The sequence below is a fragment of the Hermetia illucens genome, chromosome 6 (genome assembly GCF_905115235.1).
Source record: "Hermetia illucens chromosome 6, iHerIll2.2.curated.20191125, whole genome shotgun sequence".
Classification (NCBI taxonomy): domain Eukaryota; kingdom Metazoa; phylum Arthropoda; class Insecta; order Diptera; family Stratiomyidae; genus Hermetia; species Hermetia illucens.
In genome coordinates this window covers 84,076,697-84,103,616 of record NC_051854.1, presented here as the reverse complement: position 1 = coordinate 84,103,616, position 26,920 = coordinate 84,076,697, and the positions used below count along the sequence as shown (strand labels likewise).

The following is a 26,920-nucleotide window of genomic DNA, read 5'->3' as shown; positions in this document are numbered from 1 at the left end:
TCCAGTCCTTTCCATCTCTATGGCTTTCGAGAGTTCTTCGGTGTGCTTTTCACCCGGTGTTTGCTCCGAGGTGTCTTTCGTCGGCTTTTCCCTGTGCACGTGAACAGGTATGTTGTCAAATCGATAGTTGATATGGCGACTCCGACTTTTCATTGCCTCCAGAGGTCGGTCATCTACCCAAATCGTAAAGAGTCTTCCCTTGCCCTCCATCTTGCTTCTAAAGATTGTGTGATTAGAAAGTCCATGAGATCTCTATTGTTGCTGCTTTCGGGAGAAAAACTATCACCATATGTGCTCCTCGTATATCATCCGCGGCATATGATGACAGCTCTGTTCCTTCCCAGCCAGGCAATTCAGGAACTATGGTCTTAAGCCACTCTGCAGTGTCCTGGGTTCAGGAGTGGATTTTTTGGTGGCATTCCCTTAATGTGGGCTAATCTTTGCTGCCCCCCGCTTTCTTGGCTCCAAACAAAGATAGCTTAAGTCTGTCCTGATCCTTATTAAGGGCCTCTTCTGGTTTCAGACCTTCCTTTAGGTATCGCAGGTACCATTTAGCATCTGCACCACTGAGACCTGCTTCCTTCCTGACGTCTGATATATTCCTCGCACGTCTGAAATACATGTCCCTGCTTTTTGAACAGTGGTCTTTGTTGGTTGGCAGTATACCAATGTTGACTTTGGATCCACTGCTTGACGTCCCAACTTCTTCCTTCTTAGGTGTGATCACCTGGCTCTCAGTAATTCGGAGATGTGCCTCCGCTTGGTTAACTAGTTTGTGTGATACGGAGTCCCGCTTGTTTGGCTGTAGTTTTTTTTTGTTTTAATACGGGTACTCATTTGATTCCCATGGGGTTATGGGGGTTAGGAGTTCCACCGTGGTAAAGCCATCCGTAGCACGCGAATGTCAAACTTACTCATTGAGGCGACCAGGTATCAGTGAGGCTCCGTTGGAATACAGTCAGTTAGCCCCGACTGCAAACTATCCAATGGGTATGGGGGGAGGTGTTTTTCGACGCCCCAGTCTAGTTCCGTAACGTTTTGTAATAGTAGAGTCACCTCGTGCGGGGTGTAGCTATCACCATTCCACTAACGGTCTTGGTGGACACACATCGCCCTAGAGGAGTGGCAGCTCACCCTCAAAGAGAGATAGGTTGGCCTCAGAGAGAGATAGGTTGGCCTCAGGGAGCTATGTTCCGCGTCAGTCTATCCTGCAGTACATTGCTTGACCCCCGGTGTTGAGATAGTTGCATTTTCAGATTTTTGACACAGCGAAGGCATATTTATCGCTACGTTCATTGGCATCAAGCCCGATGCCGACGTCGTAGAAACCAGACTACTCCCAAGAAGATAGTCCGCCAGGTGATACGATCGATGGCTAACTGCTCGAGCCTCCAGTCTTGCAAAGTTCTATCAGCTGTAGCCTTGCGGATACCAAATGTTGGATCCAGCCCGCAAATATTGTTTGGGGCCACTGTCTCAATACCATTGTGTTCTGCAGTCCGCTTCAACGTTTTCGCTTTTTGACAGCTTGAGTTTTGAACGCTACAAATTATTGCAGTTAGAGCTTCCTGCATTGGCCTTTGCAAATGTAGCTGCAAAGGATATACTCGATTGTTAAAAATGTACAGATTATCCTTTTCAAATGATGTCATTTGTGCTTACCCTTATAAAAAATTTCAGTTCACACAGGTAAGTGCGTTATAACAGCCTAATCACAATTATGTCAATGATGATGATAGTACCTTTCTTTAGAGGACATATGTTGTATGAAATTTTTGCTTTTTGTATGCTAAAATTTAGCTTTTCCTTTACAACATTTAAGTTTCATTTTTTAAATGAATGGAGCCGCTCACGGTTGAAACTCAAGACGCAATTTCATTAGGTATTTAAGCAGCATGGGCCAACCACAGCAGAACTTGATTGTTTACATCTTTAACAAAAAGATACTCAAAACATTAAGCAATGAGTAAAGCGAAAACCAGAATCAAAACAAAATGTTCGTGAATATCAACTCAAGAGACGCGTACTATTCGCAGTCAACAATAAGAGGGAATATCCATCTGTACCAGTTAACATTCTTGTGTTCAAACGTCTTCATTCATTCTTTTGCAAACACTCGCGTATAAAGAGCATATTTGTTATTATTTCCAAGGTAACTTTAGATCCGCTTGATATCCTCAATAAAATTAGATAAAGCACTGCCAATTCACCTCCGGTTGCATCTGTGCGCACATCGTGACTAATTCAACAATCACAGAATATTTAGATAAAAGTAATCGAAAACAACAAGCAAATGAGTGAACATTTTTCAACATTTAGAATACCAATCAACACTTTGTTAACATTGTGAAAATTAACTTTTAGATTTTGTGTTATGGTTGTCTTTGGAATTCATGATTATTTATCACAGATGATGTCATTGCCACGAGTAGTAGTTATATGTAGGTAATGCTTACAAATTAGGTGACTCATTTGAAAGGTTTTGTGCAAAACAAAACCTTCTTCAAATCGGCCTGTGGTCTGTCTGACTGTCTGGATGTCCACCTGTATGTCGGTCTGTCTGCTACACGTGATTTATTGGGAAACGGTTATCCATCTTAGTAAGAAATTTGGCGAATATTTTGGAACTATGAACAGCTTTTAATTGCTTAATTTCTACGGAACATTTTATAATTATGAAGAAATCTGAGTAAAAGCTCAGTTACATCTTTCGATTATTTTAGAAACGAAATTTACTTTGTCGCGTGTCTCCGAGGTTAACATCCCCGCCTCACTCGACTTCTCGGCTATTGCCAAGGCGCAGGAGGATGACGCAGTACTTCAGAGCCTCATATCCAACCCCAAATACAAATTTCGGGAGTTGCCCGTCTTCGGCTCGAACCTCTCTCTCTGCTGCGAAGACTCGGAAAAGGGACCTCGGCCATACATTCCAGCCACCTTTCGGAAGGAAGTGTCCCACGCAGTTCACGACTTAGCGCATCCAGGCATCAGGTCAACAAATCGGTTAGTCACCGATAAATACTTCTGGCCCTCCATGAACAAGGATGTCAATTCCTGGGCCAGAGGGTGCATCGCATGCCAAAAGTGTAAAGTCACCAGGCATGTAAGGAAAGAAGTGGGCTCATTATCCCACACTACCAAGCGGTTCCACACAATACACCTCGACATAGTAGGGCCTTTACGAGACTCGCACGGTTATAAGTATTATATCACAATCATCGACAGGATTACGCGGTGGCCTGAGGCAATACCTCTGAAAGACATTACGCCGCAGTCTTGTGCCGAAGCTCTCTGTCGGGAGTGGATACCTCGCTTTGGCGTCCCTGCAGTGATCATCACTGACCAGGGAATGCAATTTGAGTCCACCCTTTTCTCGGAGTTAGGCAAACTCCTAGGGTTTCAGCGCCAGCGGGCTGCTACATACCACCCGCAATCCAATGGGATACTAGGACGTTGGCACCGGACGCTGAAAAACCGCCTTTATGGCACGCGACGATCCATCTGGGACCCAAGCCTTGCCTCTCCTCCTGCTCGGCCTACGTACAACCCGTCCAGAGGACTTTGCTGCCAGCCCCGCGGAGCTGGTATACGAGGAGAACCAAAGACTCCCAAGTGATTCAGTCTTCGATAAGAGATCGGGTCTCACAGATTCGGAATTGCTGCGCCTGCTGAAAGATAACCTTCGCCACATAAAAGTCACACCTCCCACACGGCACTCGTCGTCCGCACCTGTCTGTGCGCCAAGGGAGTTGGACACGTGCACGCACGTCCTGATCAGGACGGATGCCGTCCAGAAGCCGCTGCAGCCTCCTTATGAAGGGCCGCACCGCGTTCTCGAGCGGGGAGAACATTTCTTCCCGCTCGAGATCGGTGGGCACAAAAAGGCGGTCTCGCTGTCCAAGCTGAAGCCCGTGTGCACCCCTAAACAACGGCGCGTTCGCTTCAAGGTCTGATGGGGAACACAGTTCCGGATTCGGTGGCTGAAACCCCTCGGTTTCATCTGGGGGCGAAATGATGTGGCGCGGCAGGATTCGATGTTGCCAATACCAACGGACAGATGACGTCACCGGCGTCTCCACTCAGTTTAGACCTCGCTACAGGAGTGAAGAGCAGAGTGCCATGTAGGTGACGACAGATGTCATATTGAAAAAATTGAGATGTAAAAGCGTAAAAAACAAAAAAGAAAACTACCAACTGCTCGTCTGATTAGATTTTAGTGCGCTGTTACATAGTTGTTGTTCTTTTATTATTTTTATTTTTTACGCTTTTAAATCTCAATTTTTTCAATATGACATCTGTTGTCACCTACATGGCACTTTGCTCTTCACTCCTGTAGCGAGGTCTTAACTGAGTGGAGAGCGCCGGTGACGTCATCTGTCCGCTGGTATTCGCAACATTCGAAATAGATGTCGAATGACGCGAATCCTGCCGTGCCACAATATCATCCTAAACAAGTAACTGGGAATTGCGTATCATAAAATCACACTACGTATATTGGGGAGGTGGGCGAGATTCCACAGTGGAAAACCGAATCGAAAACAATTGACTCCTGACAGATAGCAAATGCCAGGCAGTTTATTTTTTGGCATAACATAAAAGACCTTTTTGGGAAAAATTAATTCATCGCCTTTTTTCAAAATAAATGATCTTCCTATCCCTCTATCTACTGTGAAACGTGGTTGAACGTTATATAGAACGCCTAATTTTTTTTACAATGAAATGATTAAATTAATTAAAATTTAATTGAATCACTAAAAATGAAATCTTGTGTGGATTATTAGAATTTTCAAAACTCAAAAAATAATGAACCTGAAAGTAGCCGGCCCCATCTAAATATCTAGCCTTATCCAACAATGCTTAACTTAGATGACCAGATGGACTGAAACGTTTTGTTTAAAAAAATATAATAAAGAAGGACCAACAACTTTTTTATTTAAATATGCCCATATTGAGTATTCATTTTAATGTGATATTGATATGTAAAACAATCAGTTCCCAAACAACATTAAGTTAACTTTTGTGCTTTAATAAAATAGAATAGGAATACAATATTTTACATCAACACAAATGTACTGGTGTAAAATATTTCTTTCTTTCTAATCTTTCGGGTTGTCACCATCTCGGCAAATGCGGGAATCTAAGCAGCACTACGTGTCAAGCATTTAGGCTCGGCCAATCTTATCTACCAAAATAGTATATAAGGTGGTGGCGGAACTATGGCGGTGGTTTGAACCAGACTGTGTGAGAGCTGCAGGATGTTCAGGGAAGCCGTGAAGGACTTAGGTGCGACACCCGTAGCAGACAATATTATGAGAACCACAACAACCATCTCGACATACCAAATTTTTTCTATTTCTCGAGCTCGTGGTTCGCCTGTGTTTGCGGCTCGCACATTTTGCCGTGATCAGTCCTTGCTTCTTACAAGTTTTGATAGATCACCTTACATACAGTATTATGCCTGTTCGTGTATTACACCGGCGCCATAACAGTGCAGCAGAAATGAGTTTCTAACGCCAAATCACACATCTAGGTGTTTGATAAATGGAGATGGACAAATAGCTTCCAGACACAATTCAAGAGCCTACCTTGTATTGCCTTCGACCATCTATTGATATGTTCTTACTCTGACTTCACCCTTCTCAGAGGATTGAAAGGCCGGTCCTTCAAGTTAAGTGGAATCGAATCGCAATCTGCACCACAAACTGCAGTATGCAAAGGACTACTGATCCTTACGGTCAAATAAGCGTGTAGCATGTCGATTGGGTAGCGATATTGTGCCGCAATGTCAACTTTCCCTTCCCTTTGACGTCAGCAGTAATTTTTAAGATTGGTCTTCTTCCACGGAAATATTCCGAATGCATACGCCAATGAAGATATAACAAATATATTCAGTGCGCTTATTTTATTCTCCTCGAGAGATGCGACGTCAGCACCAGCTTCACACGACGCAGGAATCGCGTTCCTTGTAAAACTTCTAAGTATTTGTGGAAGCCTATCTCGAAGTTACCAGTCCTATGTTCGCAATGCGGCTCCTGATGAGTTTTGCGAATGGCTTGTATGGGTCTAAACCATATTCTATCTACTAGACATGTCTGCTATTCACAACGAACTCCGAAGATCAGCTTGCACTTAGCGAGTAAACCATATTTGGTTGCAAAGCCATGGGCTCTAGCACTATTTAGAAGCCTTAAAGGGAATTCAGTTGGCACTGAATTCCTGAAATTCCTCTCCCCAACCAATGTAAGGAACTGTCCTATGTGCCAACGGACCGTGTATACTCGTGAACTATTATATTTGCACCAGAACTTTTATACCCGCTTCAGACCAGAATTCCTTCAATTCGAATTGCTTATGGATTCACGAACTTCTTTTCGGTAACATCCACAAAATTTATGCCCGACACTGACTGGCCGCCCTTTTGGGATTTATTGAGTTAATTAAAAAAAATCCCCTGTATCCTCGAATTTTGAATATGTCTGGAGTGTTTTTTGCCAGACTGTCGCAACCGACTGCATATGACAGAAATTGCTGCTTTTGTGTGGTCAGAATTTCATCTATGTGTGCCTCACTGAGGATGGCGTATTTTCCGGCTCTCTCTCTCTATTTCGTAGTAGGATGAATGATATAACAGTTCATTTCCTCAGTCTAATTCATCCGCTGCCTACGCAAACCTGCTAAAGTGATTGCCCCAAATTGTTGCAAAATAACTGCAGTCGACGAGGCCATGCTCCTGGCTATCGTGCCGCCCCACGATTAGCTTTTTCGACACCGTGTTTTCCATTACGGGAGACCGACCGAGTCACGAAATCAGACGACTTCCGTCGGTTATCTGTACTGAACCTTTCTCCTCATTCTTGGTAGTATAATTTATACCTAACTACCAGGCGTGATGATAGCCTCCTCAGCGAGTAATCTGCAAGACTGCAAAGTATATGCACTTTCTTCATCTACCCCCTGGGATGCTCCGGTTGCTTGCAACCATACAGACTGAAGCTATCTATCCCTCCACTTTTCACAACCGAGCTTGGAACTGAGTACAGCGGAATTTATTAACTATTTTTTAACTCTTTTTGAGGAGGATTCTTTTTCATACAGGTACATCGTCGTGATCCTCTTCAATTTTTCCAATAGGATAGTTTCTAAGAAGCAGACCTGCTTGAGTACATAGCGAGGGCTCACAAAAAAGCAATATTAAAAGTTTTGTTTTATTATTGTAGAATATTGCGCCACCGATTATTTCGGAGTTGTCACAATCTCAGCAGATGCCTGATTTTACAGAATACTAGCACTAAGTGCCAAACATTTAGGCTCGGATGATCGAACTTACTTAAATTAAATTAGTTGAGAACTCCCTGCAAAGTTGAGCACGAATGATGTACTTCTGCATGGTTTGAACCAAACTGTGCGAAAGTCCCAGAACATCAAGGGAAGCCGTGAGGGATTTAGGTACAATACCTGTAGTTGACAATATTATGGGAACTACAACCACCCGTTCGAGACGCCAAATTTCGTTGATTTCCCGACCCAGTGGCTCATAGTTCACCTTCTTCTCCACGTATTTCCGTTCGATGTTGCCGTTATGGGGGTAGCAACATCAATAATATACGCGGAACTACCCGTTTTGTCAACTAACAGTACGTCAGGCTTGTTATATGGAATATGGCGATCAGTCAGAACTTGCTGGTCCCAACACATGCTGTAACCAGATAACCAGAACTATCCAGTTCTACCTGCATATCGGTAAATCGGACATGTTCCGTGATCAGCCCATGCTTGTATGCAAGGTTTTGATGGATAACCTTACATACAGTATTATGCCTGGTAATGTATTGTACCGGTGCCATAAGAGTGCAGCCAAAAATGAGAGAGGTCCAACATCTCTAATGGCGAACTACACACTCTGCACTGGTCGTTCTCCACCCATTCTTTCATGTTGAGCTTTTTTTATAAGCTAGGGTGGCGACCACGCCATCCTCAATGGTACACATGAATTCCTCCGTCTCAACAAAGAGCTCCCCAATACACAGGTATCTGTTCGATAAATGCAAATCGATAAATGGCTGCTAAAGACCATTCACGTGTTTATCGTGCATTGCCTTCGACTTCCATTTATCGCTCCGCTCTTGGTCCGACTTCACCCCACTCAGCGGATTGAAAGATCGATAGTTCAAGTTAAGTAGAGTCAGTCTACTGTCTGCTGGGGGTTGGGGGGTTCCTTGCAGAATTCCTAGGTACTTGTAGAAATCTATCTCGGTCATAGCTTCGATGTGGAGGTGACCAATGCAATGTCCGGCATGCGGCTCGTGGTGACCTTTATGGATGGCTTGGATTCGACATTTGTCTAGCCCAAACTCGAATCGAATATCACGACTGAACATTTCTACTATTCGCAACAGACTTCTAAGATGGTCTTCAGTACCAGCATACAACTTGATGTCATCTTAGTACATCAAGTATGTCAGTTCGCACTTAACACGTAGGCCATACTTTATTGCAAAGCCATGCCCTCTAGCGTCATTCAGTAACCATGAAAGGGAGTTCCGTGTGAAAACCAAAGAGGACTCAAAGAATCACCCCTGGAAGATGCCCCTCCGTATATGGATGGGCTCTGATGTATTGGCACCCTCAGATGAAGGTACTGATAAGGTGGTATTCCACCCTTTCACGACTGTCGTCAAAAACTTTATTAGTATCGGATCAATGTGATACAGACGTAGGATATCGATTAGCTAGGTATGCGGGACGCTGTGGAAAGCCTTGGCATAATCGATATAGCAACTAAAGAGGTTTCTTTGGCCTCTAGTTTCTTATCCTACAACTATCGATAATGAGTTGCTCTTTGCAACCCCTTAACCCAGCTCGGCAGCCCTTTTGTTCCTCGGACAGAATGTTGTTGGTCGCGAGGTACACATTGACCATTCCACTAATGATGGACATTATGAATTTGTAGAGGGTTGGTAAGCCAGTAATCGGTTTTGAACCTGCGGGTTCCTGCACCATGTCCTTCTTAGGGATAAGGTAGGTAATCCCCGCAGTGAGAAAGGGTGGAAATTCTTCCGGCCGACTCAGGACCTTATTTATATTGCGTGCCAACTGACTGTGTATGCTGGTAAATTTTTTATACCAGAAATTCTGCACCCGATCCAGACCTGGGCCCTTCCAGTTCTTCGAGCTGTTTATGGCTCGTCGAACTTCCTCTTCGGTAACATCCGCAAAATTTATGCCAGGCGTATTGGCATGGCGAGTGCCTTCGGCGGTAATCCACTCAGCATGCTGGGTGAGTAATCCTCAAAGTCCACCCCGAAATTCTTTCGCTTCTGTAACCGAAAACTGCACTGTCTGGACGCTCTGTTTGGATTCGTTGAAAGATCTGAGAAAGCTCCGCTGGTTCCTCGCGTATGTTGCATTCCGGGAATTACAAATACGGATTTTGAATTGAACCTATAATACTACTTTAGATCCCTAGAAGGTGTCTCGATAAGTATATTTTCATATCTTTACTAATGTGCATATTAGTAACCTCTTTGTGATCAGAAAAAGTGAAAGATACATATCTTAATAGAGCTTTACGTACATAAAAGGAAGCAGAAATCATCCCCAAAAATTAACAATTTCAAAACTAAACTTCCTTCTATCTTTCTCATATTTATTTGCCGATTTTGTTCGGAACCTATTAATTATGCAAACTTTCCTCTGCCTAAGGCGTGAAATTCCCTCAAATCGTGATCATTTTTTACAATATTAGATAACTCTGTGAGTCTATTAAGGAAATATGCGTGCAATGTCTCCATCAAAATTTCCCGATTATTCGTTCCTTACTTAATTAAATGCTAATAACCTGACACTGGCATTAATATTATCTCATTTTGCAAGTTTGTGAGACTACCGCGATCTTTAACTGGTTTTATCTTAGGATGTTGTATCACAACAAATATCCGAAAATATATTTATGCTGTCATGGCTGAAATTAAGATTTATTTTTCGTATTTGTAATGTCGTTTGTATATGCCTTTGGAAATATATTAGCGCTTTTAACTTATATTTATGAATTAGGTGTTTATTAGCTGCTTTTGAGTATGTGAGAGCTCACGATAGAAGTGGCAAAGTTAATAAAATAATCATTTTCAAATTCACTTAACTAAATACTTTCATGACAGGTATTGCATTTATTAAAGAGAAAACATGTTTTTCAGGGAAAATCTCACTTCTATGGAAATTTATATCGATAGTAGTCTTTTCGTAGAAGGATAGCAGAATGGACTATATTTAGAATTATATCTTTCAAAATTGTCACTTGGAATCTTAAACATTTCTACAAAAGATGCATTGCAAAATGTAATTTGATGGTAATGATATTTCTATGACAACCACCAAATGTAAATCTTCAAATGGACCCCTAGCACTACAATTCAATTTTTTTTGTCTTTCGTTTAGAACCTGTTACTAAAACTAGGTTCTCTCCTACATCCTGCTCCTTAAATATTCAATAAACACAACTGTAAGCTTTGATTGCTGCTGTATCAACCGGAAACCCTATTGTATGTATTTTGAACCAGCAGTCAAATGATAGATATTGATTGCTCTAATAATTATAACAGGAGATATCTTCTACCCTCCATGTGAACCTGGATAACATTATAATTGATCTCCCCACTCTTTTTCTCTAACCACTCCTTAGATATGGATATGGAAACGCACAAGGCGCAACGATTGACCTCCCCGTCGTCATAGAACTAACTTTAAACTGTTTGATACGTTATTCCGGGATAGCTCTCCCATTCTCCTGCCCTAGAGAGCCTTCAAGTCTTTTGACCGACGGCAGGGGATAGGAGGGAGAGAATTGCTTGTTTAAAGAATCCCCTCCCATTCAGTTCCTCCGCCGTTAGATCTCAATCTTCTTCTCGGTAATATTAACTAGAAAGTAATGCGCAACACGACTCCATCTGTCAGTCCCTCTCAGCACATCTCCGAAAATGTTGTAAAGTGGGAACCCCCTGTATCCGCATAAAGTTATTGACAAATCCCATCCCCACCCTATTGTAGAAAACACAGCCAGTACCTCCCATGCAGTACTTGTGCAGGTAACACTGAATACCTCTGAAAATAGGGGGAATAATCAATCTAATATAAATCTAATAATACTTTCGGATCTACCAAACACACCTGTAGATGGTTTTGCGTTCTCTAGCAATGGTAACCACTCCCACGATTGCCACCACATCCGGTTCTGAGACAACGCAATAGGCACTTACGATACACCTTCTTGCCAAGAGCATCATACCAAACCTCCACGACATATAGAAGAACGGAAAGACCCTCAATGTTTGCCATTAGCCACCTTAAGGTCAAAACTCGAGCTGCACTTGGTTCGCTACTGCCTTCATTTGTACAAAAAAGCTCTTCTTCTCGTCTAGCGTCGATCCGCGGTATTTGTCCATTGCTTTTGACTCTACGATCAAGTCGTCGATCGGCACAGGATGCTACTTTTAGTCAAGATGACGGCAATTGCAACAAGGAGCGTCGGAACATTATCTGCAAAAAAAAAGCAGGTGCAACTCTTCTGACATGTCGAGTCTTAGCAGACTATCGTGAGATACTTTTCAGAGTCCAGCGCTACAATGCATCCCTGTGCTACTCTCGGAGTGATATCCATCCCTATTTATCCCCTTGGTGACTCATACAGCAGGAAGCGATCGTTCAGATAATCCTTCAATATCCGAATGGGGTAGCCCCGCACGTAGAATTAATTACGCGGTTCAGTAAGTCAAACCGATAGTAAAACACAAATATACATTTATGCCGGATTACTTTCCGATCCTCACCCCTTCTTATTTTTCAAAGGAATGGCTTTTATCGTCAACGCGAACGGCATTAAGTGAAAGTGTTTTCGCAGGCCCTCAATTTTTCGGGTGATCAGTTACCAAGCTCCAGGGATCCAAATTCACCTCATCGACTAACTCATACCAGTAGCGAGTTGAGAAGTCTCTTTTAGCTTATCTCTACTTTGTCATTATGCAGCATGCCTCCTGCCGGTCATCTAGACGTTGTGCCAAATGGCAGAGCTACTCTCTGTGGAAAGCCGCGAAAAATCAAAAAAGACCCAGACAACAAATTCCACCTAATAAATAAATTGAAAAAATTGCAGCTGGTATACCGCAGGGCAGTGTCTTGGGCCCAACACTGTTTCTCCTGTATACCAATGATGTACCTTGCTGTCAAAAAGCCGAAATAGCGACATTTGTGGACAACACTGCTATCTTTATTATCTGTAAAACTATGGAAGAAACAAAAATAAAGTTACAAACAGCTGTTGACAACTGTAGAATGGACGAAGCGATCTTTTTTTTTCATTTTTTTTTAATAACCTTCAAAGCTTCAAATCTTAGCTATTGTGTTGGGGTGACTCATCAGCCTGGCTAAGTGTTTAGTAATGGAACAACGACTCCACCTGTCAGCACTCCTCAGCATATCCTCGACAATGTTGTCTGGAGAGAGATCCCCTGTGTTTTAATAGAGCTGCTGACGAACCCCATCTCACCTTCCACAAGAGAAAAAAGTGTGATGGGCGTCCTCCACAAAGCCAATGCAAAACACACAATCCGGAGATCGCGCCTTTCCAATCTTGTGCAGGTAAGACTGTTTTCAGTCTTTCACCCATCCATGCCCACTTAAAAATTGGGTAAGGAAATAGTCAGTCTCACCATGCTTCCGATTCAACCACGCACCTAAGTTGCCGATAAGCCGCGCAGTCCATCTGCCTCTAGTTTCATTTTGCCAAAAGAGTTACTACTCCTCTAGAGTGCGTTGCCGTTCTTCACGAGCAACAGTCTCCTTTGGCTCATCTCCCTTGCGCTTGTATTGTATATGACTTGACGCTCCTTAGCACTCCTGCGATTGCCATCACGGCCAGTTCAGAGACAATGCGGTACGCAGACGCCACCCGCAAAACTCCCCGTCTCTGTACTTGCGCGGAACGTTTACGATATACCTCCTAGCCAAGAGCATCAGCCCATACCTCTGCATCGTAGAGCAGGACAGACTGCCTTGAACTCATCAGGAGACGTCGCCTGCTAGACTTAAGACCCCCAATGTTTGCCATTAGCCTACTTAACGCCGAGACTCCAGGTCCAACCTTGTTCGTTGCTGCTTTGATTTGTTCAAAAAAGTTCATCTTTGAGTCAACCTGAAGTACTTTACCACTAGTTTTGACATGATTATCGACTCGCTGACAATATGAGACGCGGTGTCAGAATTATTTTTTTAGTCAGGATGACTACTTCGGTTTTTTCCAGTGCAAGGTTGAAACCATGAGTAGTCATCCATCCAATATGCCGAGTTTGCTTTGCGCCTGTTCGACAGTGCGTTCAGCAACAAGCGCCGCAACATCACGACCAGGCGCGACTCTTCTGGCATGTCGAGTTTAAGTAGACTATCATAGGTGGCGTTCCAGAGGTCCAGCCCTAGGATAAATCCCTGTGCTATCCCCGACGTGATCTCCATCCTCCTCTGACCCTCTATTGTTTCCCTACTCTTTTCATCTTACGGAATTAAAGGCGTTTCTGACATCAATTATTTAGGTATGACACTCGATGCTAAGCTCATCTGGTTCATTCGTAATGAGTATCTGAGTAGGGACCTGAAAGTACAGTTGGTTAGTGAAGTCATCAAAGACCAAGCAATTAAACATAGCCAGCCACCGACTACGATCACATGAGAATAACGAGGTCCGAAAATTGACTGATATCGCTGATATAATGAGACGACTAAAAAGAGTAAAGCCAAACTACTTGCTAACATAAAGGATGCCTAAAGTAACTGAGGAACATCTAGTTCCTCAGCGAGGCAACCAAAGTGCTGGAGTGGACCACAGGGTCTTCTCCCAATAAAAAGGAAACCTAAATATTCAACAAAAACTGCTGGATAAGGAAGTCCTAGCTTGGCGAGAGCTGGTTCTAGTGTGTAAAAAACCTACACTCTCAGGGATCGTAAACCCCTGACGTTAGTCTTTTGAAGATTTCCTCTTATTAAAAAAAATCTTTACCATTCACCGGTTTAGTCGCGTCTAAGCCGGGCAAACAAGGGTGAAGATAATGCTTGATTGGTTTATTTTATAAACTCTGTACATCTGAATGCTACTTTGCGAACTCACTTTTCTCTGTCTATTTTGATTTGAATCCTGCCATTTGATGAATCTCCTCTCGTTCTCATGCTGCATCCACAGGGTTCTCTAGATATCAGGGTCTTTATTATTTTTCTTTTTTGTGGGTGACTTTTCCCATTTTTTTAATATTTGCTGTCGTCCTTAGACGCCAGACATACGATGAGACTTTGGAAATCTGCTCCCCCCCCCCCCCTTCTAAGGTAATCTTACACTTACACTTGGTTTGACGTTTATGCAAACAAAAAATATTTGATTTGAAGGTAACATATCAGTTCAATTCGCATTTGACATTTCATGAAATTAAATTTGCAAGCATTTCTTCAATGGTCTCAGGTTTTCGTAAGAAGTTAATTACTTAAATAAATGTTCATTCCGCGCACAATATATATAGTAATTTGAAAATTTCTTGTATAAATAGACAACTTTTTTACAAGGGGATATTCACTTTGAAATAAAAACTCCTCTAAATATCAGGTACTCATCTGGATTCTCCTTCAATTTGCAATTTACATAAAAAAAAGATACATTTAAATTCAACTATTTTCAGACAATTGATAATCTTTTGCAACCAATTTAAATAAAAGTAAATATAATTAAGTGTACTTTATCTCTTTTCAGATCCACATTTCAAAATGAATCTCAAATGGGGCACAATTCTTCTTTATATTGGTAAGTACTGCAAATTATTGTTCGTAACACACTCAGCATCATGTAATGGAGCATGTAGTTACCTTTCAAAGAAACCCAAACATGGTTAGCACCACACGAAACAATCTAGGTTTATTGCAAAACTATTATTATTGTTGATACATTCACTGTACTGATCCGAAATGAATCCGTCTGAAGTATCTACAGAAACATGTAGATCTTCTTGTTTTTTTACTGTCCAAATGAGTATGTCAAATTCCGCACGCTGTCCTAATATGTGCAAAGGAGTATTATGGCTTTGACTTTTGTCTATTCCTAGACTAGCTGCAGCGCAGAAATCAAAGACTTCAAGTGCACCTGTTGACACCTTTCCTGTTTTATTATTTCATCGCCGTTTGATCTTGAGGTGCCTCCACTCACCTGCACAACATCATTAATACCTGATTCGAGTACTTTGATTTTCTTGGTAATTCGTCTGTTGTGAGCTTTCTGTATCATTATTATGAAATTGATTTTTAAGTAAGTAATCTTTGAACAAATAGGATTACAAATGCATATACCAATGTTATATGTTTAAAAACGTATTATTATGCCGTACTTTTAGGAGTTATATAATTATTCGACACAAGTTGTATGAAGAATTTTATTTAATTTCGTGAACAAGTTTTCAATATGAAAGTGGACTTGGAGCAAGTTTAAGTAAACAAAACGTGCAAATTTATATACGTAAATAATATCAAGACATGTATATATTGTATAATTGAAAGGAAGATATAGAAAAATTGCATCATACATAGTAAATTTATATTAATTCGAATAAATTACTAAATGACTCACTCTGAATCAATTCTAAGGTTAATTATTTTCAAAGATTTAATTTCGCATCCATACCAGTTTTTTCTACCACTTCAATCATAACCACTTAAAATCTAATTCGAGTGCAAAAGGTGGAAAAACTTCAATGAATTGAATTAACATAAATTTACTGTAAACGCATCAAACTAATTGAAATGAAGAAGATTTCTCGAATATCACTCATATCACATGCATATGTATGGTCATGGTTGAGTGTCGAAACTTTTAATAATTGAATCGGTGATTGGAGAAACATTTAAAATGCTTGTTAAACCGTCATAAATTACAATATCTTTATGTTTTTTATGTATCTTGAAGTGTGAAGCCGCAACTGAATAACCGTTAAGTTGTTATAAACACTCATATCGAACTTAAGGCCCTTTTCAATAACTTAACACGTTAATTGGTTGCTTAAAAAATCAGTATCTTTTAGCTTCGGCATTCAAATCATGAAAATTATGATATTTCCTTTGTTTTCGACCTCTGTTGACCTTGTTGAATTAACGATCATTTCCACTTAAATCACTTTACAATCGTCGAAAAATAAAATAGTAATACTAAAACTGGTAGAAAGGTGTTATAGTGGCTTAATATTTGCTCTTTTCTGTGAAAGATGGTTTTGTGTAGGGCAAGTTCATAAAACAATACAAGTAGCCAATATTCAAAATTTATCGTGCAGAACTTCTTGACATTTTACTTATATAGATTCAAAGAATAACTTTCAAGAACTTTTTCGGTACCTTTTAATGGGTACTTATCCTCCAGTAAATTGTTATCAGGAAAGACTTTGTTCGACAAATACAGTCAATTCATGTTAATAAAGCATCTATTTTGAGATGAACATATCTTGTTAAGCTGGTTCGAGACACTCATTCCAGTCCTTACTTTCTTATTCAACAGAAGCGTGAATTTGGTGTTACCTAGATGGTTTTCTTATGAGTGTTTCTTCATATTATCCCAGCTGAAAACGGATATATCCGGAAGATTGTACCTGGAAGCATCTACTTAGTTCCTCTTCACTTCCTTGGAGAGCAAACATGGATCTATTGCCGAGAATGTTGTACGCTTATCCCTCCACAAAGCTTCTCATAGAGGAATTTTGAAGCATCATTCGTTCAGTGATTCCATTTAGATCCATTCCCATTAATCCGAAATGAACCTTTAAGAAAGCCTTGCCTTTGGTTCCCGCTAGAATGTGTGAAGCCATAAATAGTTGTGCAATATCTATTGTTATGCCAGATGCTGCTATATGTTCGCAGCAACTCGCAGCCATATGATCGCAACCACGTGGGAGCACACCAATGCATTGCATCGCACACACGCACTAACACCAGCCTTTATGCGCGGAATTTTGTTCGCGCAACTCCGGTCACGACAGAACGTGTGCAAGACTTTTCCGTCTCTATGAAATTTCAAGGAATGTCCAGGGAGTTGAATGTCCAGTGTATTGTCTCCTTGGTGGGGACTTCGAGTGATTCGTAATTTTGATGTTGAGTTTGTGGGTTATGCAAATTGTACGCCCACGTATACAGCAAGTTACATCATTCTTCGTCGAATTTAAGGGGGGGGGCGGTAAATTTTTGTTCGCCAGATATAGTCATCTGAATATTGAATTAAAGGTCTCGGTTAGTACTTTCCGAAGCTGGTCTTAGTTTCGAAGAGGTGGTGAGAAGGTGGGGAGATGTCGAAAGTGATAATTTCTTTCACGGACCCATTCTCAAAAATTACCTAACAGTAAAATCTGAAAAAAATCAGAAGGTTGCCACTATATACATATGGTGCCTAGGCTCCGAAATACCTCTCATACCGACATCTGTTCAAGGGGGTGCTAGAATTACTTTCCAGTATTTTCTAGATAACAAAATACGGCTTGTTAAAAGGCAAAAATATCCAGCTGGGTGAAGGGGTGTGTGTCTGCCCCAAGGGCAGCATCTGATGATTTGCCTCCGCCCTAGAGGATACCACTAGTCCGTACACTTTGTGTTTTGTGTGCTGGATCAAAATAGGGGGTCCACAGAGCGCAGGCAGCTGTCCGGTCCTTCAACAAGTGGAGAGCAGACTCTGGATTCCCATAATTCCACACCAAAATTAAAAAAAAAAACTAAAAGGAACCAAAATATAGTACTTCAAATTTCGATTGATGTTGCTGTTATGTGGAATGTTTAGATTTTTATGATTTAAGGTATATCCTCCCCTGAGGAAATCCGCGCGCGGTTGTTGCCAGCCAACAGAGCCTATTTCAGCTTACAAAAACTGTTCCGCTCGAAACGTCTCATCATAGGGTCAAAGCTCTTACTGTACTAGACTATGATCTTGCCAGTCCTCATGTATTTCTCGGAGACTTGGGTTCTTAGCAAGAAGAATTGCGAACTCTTGGTCACGTTCGAGGAAAGAATCCTCCGAAGAATGTTTGGCCCCCTACATGATAATGGACGATTCCGTAGTCTACATAACGACGAAATCTATGAGCGTTACCATGACCGTCCGGTTTTGGATAAAATCCGGCTCAATAGGTTATGGTGGGCGGGTCACTTAATCCGTATGGATGAGGATGATCCAGCCCGGAAAGTCTATAAGGGCAATATATATGCTAGAAAAAGAAGACGAGGCAGACCCTGCCTAAGATGGAGCGATGGCGTAGGCCCGGACCTCGGCGCAAAACCGGGATGTCTGGAGTTCCTTATTAAGGCAGGGCTAGACCGGATACCGGTTGTTGCGCCGTTGATGATGATGATGATCAAGGTATATCCTTGTGAACCAACCTAAAGTTCTAGGGAAGTGGTGTCCATTCTACGTTGCACGTGTAACGTATTTTTTTCTTTCTGATTTTTATATTTTTCCTTTTTTTTTATTTCAAGTTATGTTACATAAGGGTTCCCTTGAATTTCATATTTATTTATTTTTTTATTTTTACCAAGTGTTTTGCTTTGATTTTCTTACTGAATCTTACTGAATTAGGGTACCATAAAGTCCCTTCCTCTCCTCTTCTGTAACCCTCAAGAATCACAGTAAAAGAAGCATCAGCCAATTATAATGGCCTGACGATGCAAGGCATGGTGGAAACCCCGAAGGCTGCACCTCATTAACACCTGGGGCAGGAGATTCTAGATGCGATACGTCATGGCTCAACGCGCGCATTTGAACCATTATTTTTTTTACTTTGCATGTTTACTTTTGTTAGGTGGGGGCGATGGCCCACATTTGTTTGATTTTCAGGCTCCGATGCAGACCTATGCATCGATGTAGGATGAATACCCCGGCGCAGACCAATTTCAATGCGAAGCTGATTGATCCGATAATGAATGATAAAAGATTTCGCCATTCCTTATTGAGCATGTCTGTTTGTCTGTCAACTCACTTCTATCCTGCAATTTATTTAGAGTCGCTCACATCAAATTTGGTCAAAATATATGATTCTATGCACATAAACAGATTTTCTTCTTTTCGCCGAAACTTTAAGGTTTACTCTAAACAAAACAGGAAGGTAAGCATTCTTATTATTATATTTCGAAAATTTAAGTCTCTACTTGGAGTACAGCAATGCCGTTATAAGAAGAGGATATTGAAAAGTTTGAGACAAATAAACCATCTGCACAATGAGATTATTCTTTGAATTAATTAGAACCTCAGTGAAAAAGTGAATTTTAATCAAAAAAACCACTTGATGATCAAAGTTAAGTTTTGTCCCAAATGACCGGTATGTAGAATGGGGATCCTGAGTTTAGTGTTCTAGTAATTTTATTTTTCCTTAATTTATTTATCACATAGTGTCGAATTTGATAATTATTATGAGCCCTTAGCTGGAAAACTTGTTTTATCTGAAGAAATTTCTCGTATTCCCAGACGACTTGACACTTAGTGTTAGTTTTAGAAAAATTTGCCTTCAGCTGAATTGTGGTAATTCCGAAAGAAATTAATAATGTTAAATATTTTCTTTGGATTCCCACTGCAGTCGGAAGTAAGCATTAATAAGGATAACTATTGACACTACAACTCCCTAGTTTCGAGCATGGTGTTGATGATGCTTTAATTAAGTGGATCCATGCTATGCTAACGCAAAGATTGTTGTGCGCTGAGGTAAGGGTCGATCGCTACCTGACTACGGAAGCAACGAAGGGCTGCCCCCAAGGAGGTGTGCTTTCGCCGCTTCTGTGGAGTATGCTGATCGACTCACTGCTATGCGAACTGCAAAATTTGCCAATACACGCTCAAGCTTAAGCTGATGACGTGGCTGTACTTATTGTTGATCGGGATCTTGCAACGGCGTGTAGGAATATACAGCGTGCCGTTGATTTGATAGACAGCTGGTGCCTTAGACATGGTTTCTCAGTTAATCCAAATAAAACGACAATGGTTTTATTCACAAAAAGGAGAAAACTGGATGGACTTTGTCTCCCTGAGATGAGGGGTACTACCCTTCAACTCTCCGAAGAAGTGAAATATCTGGGGGCCACTCTAGATAAAAAACTTCTTTGGAACAAACATGTAGAGGTAAAGATGAAACGAGCTCTCACAGCTTATGGGCTGTGCAGACGGACCTTTGCCTCGACATGGGGACTCAGGCCTCATGTGGTAATGTGGATATACGTTACCATCATTAGGCCGATGTTCGTATATGCATCCGTAGTGTGGTGGATTAAGGTGAGACAAAAAGGTTTTCACCGTAAACTAGCCGCACTGCAAAGAACTGTTTGCCTGGGTATCACTGGTGCCATGAGCACGACATCCGGCGCAGCTCTGAATGCACTACTTAATTTGCAGCCCCTGGATATATTTATTCAAAGCACTGCAATGAGAGTAGCTCATAGGCTAATTCGATTAGATCTATAGGAAAACAACGGATGTGGGGGGCACAGAGCATTGGAAGAGTTACTGGGAGGACTAAATCCAGTTCTTACAATGCCTTCCGATTCTCGTGTCCCCATACATTTGTTTGGTAGAAGATATGTAGTTACCCTGAAGCGTAGAGAGGACTGGGAAGACCCAGAGGAATGCGAGGCGGGATATACGGAAGTCTTCTACACGGATGGCTCAAAAACAGAAGAGGGTTCTGGAGCCGGAGTCTACCTCTCGAATAAAAACGAGAAGTGGGCTTTTCCTTTGGGACAATATGCAACGGTTTTTCAAGCCGAAGTTTATGCGATCCCAAGGGTAGCAAACTGGATGATTGACGAGCGGTTGAAGGGCAGGCGCATCGCAATCTGCAGTGACAGTTAAGCTGCACTGAGGGCATTGAGCAGTCCTTTGATCACCTCGAAAATCGTTCAGGAATGCAGAAACCGTTTGAACTCTATGTCTAGATTCAATACGGTGGAACTACTCTGGGTACCTGGTCACTGTGGCATAGAGGGTAATGAAATCTCGGACGCTTTAGCGAAAGAGGGGTCAATCTCCCCTATGCCGGGACCGGAGCCAGCAATTGGGGTATCAGTAGCATTGGCTAAATCTGTTTTCAAAAACTGGGAACAGGTTTCCCATAATGACAGGTGGCAGAGCCTTAATGCTGCTCGACACACCAAACTTTTCCTGCCAGAACCCAACATACGTACCGCAGTTTATCCTGTCGAAAAGCAGGAGGGCTTGCAGGTGTATTGTGGGCATTCTGACAGGCCATAATTCACTAGCTGGGCATATGTTCAGAATAGGAATTACTGAAGATGATACGTGTCTCTCCTGTAATGAAGAAGCGGAATCCACGGAGGATTTCCTATGTGAATGCCCCGCCTATGGACGCATCAGGCATCAGATCTTTGATGCCGATGTCCTCCAATTGCGACGGGTAGCATCACATCCACTAACGGAAATCCTGCGATACGTTAACGAATCCGGAATATTCCGTTAGACGGGGGAGGCGAGTACAATGTGCTCAGAAGCTGTAGCTTCTCCCCCACCATACACACACACACATCCTAGTTTAGGAATGATTAAACTCTAGGTTGAGCGAATGATGCTATTAATGTTAATTATCTGCAGAATCCATAGGGCGGATCTTTAGAGAGTGAATTTTTAAAATATTTGTTAGAGGATTGAGAAATCCTAAGCCTGGACCAAGTGGAGAGCAGCTTATTCTATTCTGCTTTTTTGGTCCACAGACGCCACTTTTGGGGCTTAGTTATCAAAAATTAAAAGGTGAAGACGACTTACGGTGTCGTACCAGGACTGAGGCAACTCGTCAGACGCTGCCTCACCTTTGCCCTGGGGGCAGAGTGATCGAAGTGGTTTGCAGATACTAAATGCTCCTTTAATAATTCGCAAAACACTTCCTATTTAAGGCAAAATTTAAAAAGTGCACGAGAAAAAATCACCCTTACAGTCCCAACTAGCAAAAATCCTAATTGAACCTTAAGGGGGTCATCCCGTGTGAAGGCCGTTTTTTTTGTCTTTTTTTGAAAAATTATTTTGGAGGACTGGATAAAGATAGAAACGTGATTTCCATTCCATATATTTATTGATATCTCTAGTAAATGTGGTAAATTTTTGAGCTTGATATCGTAGCTAGTTTTTGGAATACGTGTCAATTTATGCACCCATCTCCAAAAAAAAGTGGTTTTCTGCTGCCACGCTGGAGGGCGCTGTGTTCATCTGAGGAAAAAAACTAAACGGCATTTTAATGTGGACAATATTCCACGGCCCGCAAACTAGGATAATTAGAAAATATTAAAAGGTAAATTTTTGGTAAGCTTTCAATTTTTTGGATTTTGGTGTTTTTTTACGGCTTTTTTTTATGAATAAAAAAAACGACCCTAGTTTGCAGACCGTAGGAATATTTATTAAAGAAGTCGTGAAAATTTGAAAGAATTTGGTTGGATAGATTTTGAGCTATGGTGGCAGCCGATTTTCAAGATGCAGTTTCGAGAAAAACGCATTTGAAAATTTAAATGTGATTATCAGCAGTAAAATTTTAACTCACCATTAATCTGCTATACCTGGTCTATAGAGAGCACCCTCCGTTTCATCAAAAAAGTCTTGTAAGGCCGATTGTTGCTCTCTGGTTTCAATTCTGGCTCGAGGAGCGAGGTCAGTCGATCATCGTTCGGACCGCCAAATTCGCGCTTCATTACGGCGGTCGACATAAACCTGACATATGTGACCAATTTGACATTCCATTGTCACTAGGATTTTGAGAATGCCATTGAATCCTTCATTGAAAATAATTACAGCCAGAAAAGTGGCTATTTCTACGACCTTGGCCCCAGAATGAAAGTGCGTAAGAGCGAAAGTCCAGATCAACGCATTTAACGACTCATTGTTATTCTGGGTCTCTGCTCCTAAACATCTGTTCAAGACATCATCTCGTGAAAAATCTTCATAGATTGGTTTGATGACTGTTTGAATTTCTTCAGTCAAAGATGCCTTCTCGTGATGGAAACTATCCAGTTCTCCTTTAGCTTCCGCTTTGCGCCATTTGCACCAACTGTCCTCGCCTGCTGGACAATTTTGATGCTGAGGATCTTCGTCTGTAGACCATTTATGGAAGAAAGTTGCCCAAATTTCTTGCTTCATTCCTTCTACCGAATTTGCATGTCGACGAATAGCTAGCCCAAAAAATGTAGTGAGGTCATTAATAACCTTATCAGTAAGTTTTCCAGCCCTTTTTCCACCAATGCCTTTGTGATTCTTCTTTGCATTTCTAAGCCGCGTTTCCATTCTTTTCTCGACATGTCCTACGCATTCCTTTTTTACTATCACCTATATTTTATTATTTGCAGAAATTTGTAGAAATACCGGAGAAAACTCCATCAAAATCCAATATACAAAACTTGTCGCAATTGGAACATCCATGTTCATGCTTGATAAAAGTTTCTGTGCTGATTTTGATGGGAAGTCCTTTTTCTTCTCTGATAAGTATCGATTCCCATGAAATACTCGTTTTTTAGTGCGAGCATAACATTGGACGTTAAAGCGATCTCCCTTCGTACCATCCATTTAAAAAAATCACTGAACACACAAACAGCACAATACTTACAACAAAATATAACTGAGTACAGCTTGAAAGCCTTTCAGTGCTCACTCTAGACTGGATTATCCTTTTTATTCCAAACAGCAAATAAGTTTAGACAATTGATTGGTTTTCCATCTTTTTATTATATATTTATACCTGTGTTCAAATTTATAAGGCTCAGGTAAAAAACTAACTGGTAAAAAATGATTCGATGCTCTTTCTCATCGAGTACTCTAGCCGCGGCTGCAAACTCCTTACCTGTTTAACACTGTAATTTCTGAACGACTCGGAATATCGGAAAATCCCTTTGCCCACATATTCTCCACTATATATAGAAACAATTCATGCAAAAAAAAATCGATTTCTCCAACCCGACACACGGGATGACCCCTTTAAAAGTTGATTGAATACGGTCATTCCCTACACACTTAAAACACTTTTTGGGAGAATGAAGATGCATACATGTTAAATATCTCAACTTTACACAATAATTAAGTTGAATTCATTACACCAATCATATGTCACCTATGTACAAGCATACACTCAGGCCAACCAACATAGTACCACGTAGTTGCTTATTTAGTTTTCCATGCAACATTGGCCAATAATTACATCAAGCAAAGGACGAGTTCTCTTAATACCAAAAGGTCACTTTACTATCTATCAACCCATAACTCAGTAACATGTGAAATTACTGATACTCTTCTCTTGGTTATTTGTGAAACTAGTTTGGAATAGATGCATCAAAATCACTTTGCAAGCTTCCATATATAATGCATTGACTTTCCATGATAGGCTGCTCGCTGGGCCATATCTTCGTAGCAGTTTGCTGCATCATAAACATTTATATTTATTTATGCGATGAAATTTTATTGCATTTTGCACATTAACGAGCATTATTATAGATGACGTAAGAAAATTATTGGTTATTCATTACAATTTATAAAGTTTATGTGTTTGAATGGATCTTCGTTTACTCAATAAATCTGCCATTTGTAACTGCGACCACTTCAGTTTTGACACCCTTGCTTGATGTGATGTGTTGTCTTGAAGAACTGATAACTTCTTGGGTCAGATAGTAATAAAATGTGCAGCGGCCAAATGCCAAGCTTTTTTGTTTAGGCGGTATTTCCCAAAAGTGAATCACAACTAAGTTCCAACCATCCCCCCCCCCCCCCCCCCGCCCCGACAGTTTGAGTTATCCTGAAGACACATCCCCATAACATAGTAAAGGACTCCACTCGTCTTTCAGTTATCAACAGAACATTGTCTGTCAATCTGTCTGTCTGTCACATGCGCCTTTCACAGAAACTACTACACCGCTCACGCTTGCAGTGAGTAACATCGTTCTACATTAAGTTTAAAGGGGGAGGTGCTTTAGGGTTTTCATGAACTAAGAAGAGTTTACGGCTAGCATCTCAGCGAAAACAAGCTTTAGTGGATGATTGCATTTGGCTGAGAAGAAGAGGAATGTCAATATTCAGAGCTATGTGTTTTTACTTCCGGGTCATATGGCTTGTCCTCCAATACAATATTTGAAGGAAAGTCGGCCAGTTCATCTCCCTGGCGCTACAAAAGTTAGTCATAGTAGTCCGATCGATGCTGTTTGTCTATGAGATGAGGTGATACTCACCACGGAGACATTTTGCAGTATTTTTATTTTTGGTTTGATAGTGCAGCTGAGAAGTTGCATAGATATACCAACGTAGTTTACGACCTGCTTTTCACTTATTCATCGCTCATGTTGAATGAAACTAGCCGCAATGCAAGCGCGTAGTCCGCAATGCAACCAATTACCTTGTGTAGTGCGGCTTCTGCGCATTTACAACCCCCACTTGTATAACATATATTATCGGAACGTTAAAATTTACCTATGATCCTCCCTCTTTGAGGATGCTTCGCGGTCGAGAAAATCACTCCTGCTTTCCTTCTCCATTTACTCATTGCTCGCTCTTCCTGAGACAAATTATGCGGCCATCCTCATTAGAAACCAACAAGAAACGTATACCTGGAAAGCAAACTAGACATCTATGAGATTTAAAATGTTCACTGTTTTACTACGAGACAACTATGGTACTGTTTGATGGCTCGCAAATATCAACATTTATCAAGCTCATATGTCATGTGAAATGGATGCACGAAAATCGAATCCTGATAGGAGCTTTAAAAGATAGACCTAGACGGAAATTTCAAAAAATCCATCTTTTGTTTTTTTTTCTGGAAAAATGCCTTAACACCTTTAGAATGATATAGTCAAAGGTGGTAAAAATATCTAAGTGCTCCTTTTAAAGGTTTTGTATAAAACAGAACCTTATTAAAATCGGTTTCCTGTCTGTTCGTCTGCCTGTTTTTTTTTTTTTTTTAAGGAGAAGGAAATCTTCAAAAGGCTCTGACTTGGGCACGCTAAAGTGTGTGATTTTTACCCACTAAAATCACCCCCGACTCCCTCCTACCTGGTGGAGCCACCTTTAGGTATTACATTACGGAGCGGAGTTATCTTACTTTAGGTCTCCTTCCGTCTACCCGCGGGATTCGTTGCCGCGCCTTCCTCACTTCTTTTGCTTTTCGCAGTTTATCCTGAATTACTACGATCATGGATCGTATCCCAATCGTCCTGCAAGCTTCCATTCTCCGAACAAAATTTTTCGGAAATAGTACTTTTCTTAGAGTTTCCTCTAGGTTCCTCCTTTCTTCCACGAACCTTCGACATAGGAAAAATACGTGCGCTGGGTCCTCTGAGACCATGTCCCAGTTTGGACATTTAGGGGGGTGTCCAATTTAAACCTGTACAGGTATTGACGGTACCCTCCATGGCCGGTGAGAAACTGGGTGTGATGATAATTGATATGACGCGGTCCTTCTACGTTCCGCATCATCCTTGCCAGAGCTATACTCGTGGTGGATGCTTTTCCGCAAATATGAGTTGAGTTTTCCGTCTATCATCACCACCAAGTATATGATGGCAGGCTTGGAAGTGATAATACGATTCCCGATTCTAATGCAGGCGTAATTTCTTTTGCGGTGCTTAATGATGAGGACCGCTTCCGTCTTTTCCTCCGCGACTGCCAGTCCCCTCTAACCAAGCCTCAACAACACTGATTGCTTCGCTTGAGTACAACTCAGCATCCTCGAGATGCTTTGCGACGACAGCCAGGGCTATATCGTCGACGTAACCCACCATCGTGGTCTCCTCCGGAGCCGGAAGGTTGAATACATCGTTATACATGATGTTCTATAGCAATTGGTCTAGTACAGAGCCCTGTGTGACACCTGCGGAAATGATCGACCTCTGAATCGTCCTGCTATGATTTTAT

General features: G+C 41.4%; 1 protein-coding gene across 2 annotated transcripts in view; it reads left to right on the top strand.

Moving 5' to 3' along the window:
- Window positions 1-26,920, top strand: part of LOC119659189 (mucin-5AC) — a 257,852-nt gene that overhangs the window by 164,026 nt on the left and 66,906 nt on the right. For both annotated transcript variants that reach the window (XM_038067149.1, XM_038067150.1), the window contains one exon: window positions 14,780-14,830. In XM_038067149.1, the coding sequence (XP_037923077.1) occupies window positions 14,780-14,830 (51 nt within the window). The remainder of the gene's footprint in view (window positions 1-14,779; window positions 14,831-26,920) is intronic.